General features: G+C 40.0%; 1 protein-coding gene and 1 non-coding gene across 2 annotated transcripts in view; one reads left to right on the forward strand and one right to left on the reverse strand.

Annotated features, from left to right (window-relative positions):
• Positions 1-4,412: 4,412 nt before the first annotated feature.
• trnah-gug (transfer RNA histidine(anticodon GUG)) lies at positions 4,413-4,484 on the reverse strand. Its single transcript has one exon. It is a non-coding gene; the product is annotated as a tRNA-His (tRNA).
• A 567-nt stretch (positions 4,485-5,051) lies between these two features.
• cry5 (cryptochrome circadian regulator 5) overlaps positions 5,052-5,998 on the forward strand; it is a 10,393-nt gene continuing 9,446 nt past the window's right edge. The window contains exons 1-2 of the mRNA XM_014027702.1: positions 5,052-5,270; positions 5,582-5,803. Of these exons, the coding sequence (XP_013883156.1) occupies positions 5,592-5,803 (212 nt within the window). The 5' untranslated portion in view covers positions 5,052-5,270; positions 5,582-5,591. The remainder of the gene's footprint in view (positions 5,271-5,581; positions 5,804-5,998) is intronic.

The raw sequence follows: 5,998 nt of genomic DNA on the forward strand, positions 1-5,998 counted from the left end.
CCTGTTCTGCGGGTAGAAATAAGTTTTGAACTTTTTCCGCTCTCTTTTCCTCCTGCTTCGCAGCGGGCGCTTTCATGTCCCCAGCGAGGCTGACAACCTACTATGGATTATTTGCAAAATTTATGAATTTTTGAAGCTTTTTATACAGGTAAATGTTGAAGAGGTTGACATGTATGGGACAACAAAATACAGACTTGTTATTGAGTTTGTCAACACGAACCGCTACCTGAGAGGCACTACTAGCCCCTCCCCCCGTCAGAGTGTCGGAGCAGGACGAGTCAGTGCAACGTCAATCAAATGAGAGAGAGGGTGGGGGGCGATTGCTGCACTGGGAGGGAGAAAATGTTTTATGGGTAGAGTAGTTTATTTTTCCTGTAATACTTCATTATAGTTTTTTTAAGACAAAGCTAATTGAAAGGGGAGCTTAGCAGAGTTACAACCAGGAATTACAAATAATTACATTTTTTCTTCTGCAGTTTGGCACCCCCTCCAGCAGATGGCGCTCTAGGCGACCGCCTAGTTCGCCTATGCCAAGAGCCGGTTCTGGCGTTTGTACATTTAGGTAGAGTCATCTCCGACAAATATTTTTGGCGTTCTGTCGTAGTGTGGCTCCAGATAATTAATTATCTGCCAATGTGTTGGCTGAGGTAGAATAAAAAGCTGATCATCTGCGCTACGTGTTGTTAGCGCATGACGTCGCTGCTCAAAGTTAAATAGAATAGGTCTGCCCAGATTGGGCCCATCGTTACAATACCCAATCTAGATTTTTTTTTCAGTATCGGGACCAAGACGATGTTAATACCAGATCTGTACATCTCTAATGGAAAACACCAACTATTCAACTATTTTTAAAGTATTATTAAGTTTTCAACAGGTGATGACACCAGCTGGGATTAACATAATTTACAACCAATAATGACCTCATCCAAAAGATTTTTGTTGTGTGCCCAAAACATATGAGCAAATGATATAAGGCTAATCAGATAAAATACTGGATAAGAGAAAAGTCTATATGTGAATTAATGTTTGCTTTCCTGCATTAAAATGATTTTTTACAGGTCAGTCAACTCTGCTTTATTATCTAAATACACCAGGTGGAAATGGATTATATTATTTGGTATTTATATTTAAAAAAAAAAAAAACAAAGTGAAGGTGAAGTTCAATCAAGTCTAAAATGAACGAGTCTGTCTGAAGCAAAGTGAGAGAAACAGCATCCAGATGATAAACAACATGTAACATGTGTGTCTGCAGCCCGCCTCGTGCTGCCAGAAGACCCACAAATCCTCACTGAACCCGATTATCTTTACATTCCTGCATCCCATGAAAACAGCTTCCACATTATTATCACATATTTAGAGTGATCCTGTCTGCTGGCATGCTGTCTGTCTGATAATCCTGTGAATGTTTGCTATGCTGTGCACGCGCCACATGAGGTCATGGTGATGTCCTCACAGGTAAACCTCTCACCGCTGCAGAGCCTTTTTATTTTATATATATCATAATCTAACCAACGAGCGTTTATCAAGCTGGTCCATTCCGTTAAACACAAGCAAACAAACAAACAAACAAAAACACAAACAAACATCTTTGTGTCTCGCGCGCTGACCTGGATGGTGCAGGTGTACTCCGAGTCGTCCAGCAGCCTCACGGTGCAGTTGTACTCCCGGTCCAGACTCCTGATGCTGCTGCTCATCAGTCGGCTCAGCATCTTCTCGGTGGGTCTGCCGAACCGGACCAGAGGAGAGGCGCGTGCACGCAGCTCATAGATTCAAACTGACCTTTTTTTTTTCTTCTTCTTCTTCCTGTCACGTTAACGGCGTCCCTGCTCTGCGCTCGGACACCTGGTCCGCGGCAGCGACGGTGCGGAGAGGCGGCGGCGGCGGTGGTGCATCGTTTAATCAGCCGGACCGGACCGGACCGGACTGGTGGTACTGCTGCTGCTCTCTGTGCTCAGTCAGGGGTTACACTGTCACCCCTCCTCCTCCTCCTCCTCCTCCTCCTCCTCCTCCTCACTCAGCCTCTGTCCTGCCCTCAGACCTGGAGCTGAAGTCTGTCACCGACATGATGCCTTCACGGACTTCACGACGAGCAGGAGAAATGCCGACAGGCTGCTGCTGCTGCGCGTCGTGACGGTCTCCACACATGGTCACGCATAAAAATAAAAATAATAAATAAAACACAGCTCTGGTTTAACACATCAGTGAGCAGACATGTGCTTTAAGGTTCATCAAAAATACAGTACACATTTAAAATCAGACATTTCTCTAAAAAGCTACCTTGAAGATACTGAAACTAGCTTCCTAAGGAAGGAAATTAATGTTTCTTGGCAATAAATCCTATACAGTTGGAAAGCCTGTAAATTTCACCTCATAACTTGTGTAAACAGCCCAGCCTAAAAATATTTAAAACAACTTTAAAAGCACCCAAATTAGGCCTGAATTAAGTCATGTTCTTGAACACACTGGAGTAAATTAACAAGTGTGGTCTCTGTGTAAAATTTTAACTTCAGCAGTCATAATTGCAGTGTTGTATAAAGTACCTCAAAGTGATGAGTAAAAGTACAAATATCTTATCATAAAAATATTTTGGTAAAAGTTAAAGTCTTGATTATTCTCTATTCTAGTCTTGATCATATTATTCTTGTCTTGATTATATTGTAACTAATAATATGTTATTGTAAAGCAATCTTTGTGAGTATCTCAGGAAAGTATTCATGTCTTGAGTCTAACAGTTTCATTTACTTTATTACTGGGATAAAATTAAATAAGATGAAAACTGTAAACAAATTCACAGCAGCTGCATCTTTATTATGTGCAGTGTTGTATAAAGTACCTCAAAGTGTTACTTGAGTAAAAGTACAAGTATCTTATCATGAAAATACTTTGGTAAAAGTTAAAGTCTCCTCTAAAAATATTACCTGAGTAAAAGTCTTAAAGTATCTGATATTTTTTGTACTTAATTATCAAAAGTAAATTTCTGACACAAAATCTACTTAAGTATTAAAAGTAAAAGTACTGAGTAAAAGTGAGCTGTTAGATTTTCCAAAATGACATTTATTGGGGGGTGACTTCTCCAAAAAATATATTTTCTAACAGCGTGCAGCTGTGATGGGTTGTGTACAAACTAATAGGTTGTCAGAATGGTATATATTTATACTTCTCATCCAACCACAGTTAAATTCACTCTATCCAGGAGACATAATTTATCAGGATAGTATTTTTAAAGTAACAACTTGGAATAAAATAGGAGTAACGACTTTCTACTTCTTACATTTTTAAAAAAATGCAGTGAGTAGAAAGTACAGATAACTGTGTAAAAATGTAATGAGTAAAAGTAAAAAGTACACTGAAAAATAATTACTCAAGTAAAGTACAGATACCCCAAAATTCTACTTAAATACAGTAACAAAGTATTTGTACTTAGCTACTTTACAACTCTACTTAATTTTTAATTACCAAAGTTAAAGTACACTACAACCAAAGAGTTTTGATGTTCCTCACTTTAATTTTTATAAGAATTTCTATTTCTCCTTGCACATGACAGGAAGGAGGTACTGAAAATAAACTGAGGTTAAAGCATAAATTCAAAATTTCTACTTAAGTACAGTATTTGTACTTAGTTACTTTAAAACTCTGAGTATGCGACGGACTGCTGCGGTGTGGGCCTAGTTTCATTTTTGCAGAAATCCCCACTTCTGTTATTCATTGTTCTCTTCAAATTTAGCTGACAGAACGTAACTTAGTGGCATTAACCCTCCTGCTGCTCTTGGGTCAAAATGGTCCACAAAGATTAAAACTGAGGCATCTCGGGTCACTTTGACTTGAGGATTACAGCCAAAATCATCTCACCACCTTCATAAAATAATCTCCTGTAAGTCATCCACTCCCCAGTTTGCTCTGAATCTAAAAAAAAAAAGTCATATTGTAAACGTTTGTTTTAGTTTTTTGTGTTTCTTAGCAAGCTTGAAGAAACTGACAATTATTTTTAGGTGTCACAAACTGCACTTTTGTGTGATTTTTGTCAGTTTTCCAAACCTGTAAAACTGAAAAGTGTCTCAGTTTATGTGAACAATGTCTCCCCCTGGTGGCCATGTCTGGCAAATACTAGTAAAGGAGTGGTAGATGGGGTGATTTCTTCTGTAGAATCATCTTTTTATTCAACTGAGAACTGAATTCAGTTACAAAAACTTTTGCCACTCGTGGTGGTGTAGTTTATGTTGTTGACGCTGTTTTCTCTCTCTCTACATTACAGCTGCTGGATATTGCTCAGTATTAATATATTAATATATTATTATATGCTATATTCATTGCTCAAGAAGATATCGATCGCTTATAAACATAAGAAATCCTTTTGGTGGTATTTAGGAAAAATAAAGTAAAAGAAGCTCATCTGCCGTGACATTGTTTCACAATGCCGTGACCCGGATTCGAACCGGGGTTGCTGCGGCCACAACGCAGAGTACTAACCACTATACGATCACGGCGAGCTACGATGAGCTGACGAGTGCAATCCAGCGAAAACTCGGTGTCTTCAGTGTTATAACTATCTTTTGTTGTGTTGGTCTGTTCATATATATTTGTCTCGTTTTATTATCGCTATATCGGAATAGAATCAAAGCAGCTTTTAGAAAACAGAAGATATTAAAACGCTGGTTAAATACATAAAGACTTTTAAGCTCCGATTGTAAGACCACGGTGACCTCTGCTGGTGAAGATGGCAAAGTGCAGCCAAACAAACACGCTCTCCTGATTGGCTGGTTTTGATGTTTACGTGGGTCTCTGCGGACGAGTAGGCGTGTCCCAACAAAAGGCGATTCTAAAGCGACACATCTGATTTGACGGGCTTTGTTAAAGACACGCACCCGGCTGGACAAGCAAAAAAAGGGGGCGTCACCGTACGGCACCACCTGATTGGACAAGAACAAAAGGAGCGTTACTGTGTGGCACCACTTTTTCTGGAGACCCCTACTTGGGTCACATTTCTCCTGGTTAACCTTAGTGCTGGGGTCAGGGTCAGGCTGTATAGAGGTCAACCAGGGTCTAAGGATACCGTCATGTAGGCCTCGTAGCCCACAGTGTTTATGTTTTAGACACGCCTACTCTTGTGTCACGCCTACTTTGGTTCCGCAGAAACCCCTTCTCGCTGGTTTTGATGTTTACGTAGCTGTTTCCTCGTTTTGTAACAGCGAGCGTGCCTGTTACAAAACCGAGCGATTTTAGCGTTCACAAAACAGCACCAGAGCGGAGTCTGCGGTGATAGAAGACTCACGGTAATAGCTTGTAAAAAAAAAAAATCACCTGCAACTTATTTTATCAGATATTCAGTGACAGCTCTTGTTTCTGCAGTTCAGTGTAATAGTTTTGAACCCAGAACCTCTCTGTGTACATATTTATTATTAGGTCTTGTTTGCAATATTATGCGAATGTATCTACAAAATTATAATTGATGTGATGCTATAACTTTACTGTGTTGTTGGATGAGCTTCCCGGACGTTTTGCTTGAGCGCTATAGTGTGTTTCAATCTTTATTTTCCCCTCCTCTGTTATATGATACTGAATGTTTTCCCGTTTGTGTTCACAGATCCACAGGCATGGCTCACACATGTATTCACTGGTTCCGAAAGGGCCTCAGGCTACATGACAACCCAGCACTGATGGCTGCTCTGAGAGACTGTAAGGAGCTGTACCCTGTTTTTATCCTGGACCCTCACCTGTATAACACTCAGGTGGGACTGAACCGCTGGAGGTTTCTGATCGGAGCTCTGAAGGACCTGGACTGCAGCCTGAGAACACTCAACTCTAGGTACAACAATCTGGAAAAACACACAAGTCTTAGTACTACCTAAAACTGTGTGACACTGATACTTTAAAAGTAAAGCAAGGCTGAATCAAAGGTTATATATTACAGCTAGACTGAGCTGCTCCTATTTAGTAAGTAAGGTAACTAAGTAAGTAAGGTAAGTAAGTAAGTAAGTAAGTAAGTAAGTAAGTAAGAAGT

The sequence above is a fragment of the Austrofundulus limnaeus genome, unplaced genomic scaffold (assembly GCF_001266775.1).
Source record: "Austrofundulus limnaeus strain Quisiro unplaced genomic scaffold, Austrofundulus_limnaeus-1.0 Scaffold675, whole genome shotgun sequence".
NCBI lineage: Eukaryota > Metazoa > Chordata > Actinopteri > Cyprinodontiformes > Rivulidae > Austrofundulus > Austrofundulus limnaeus.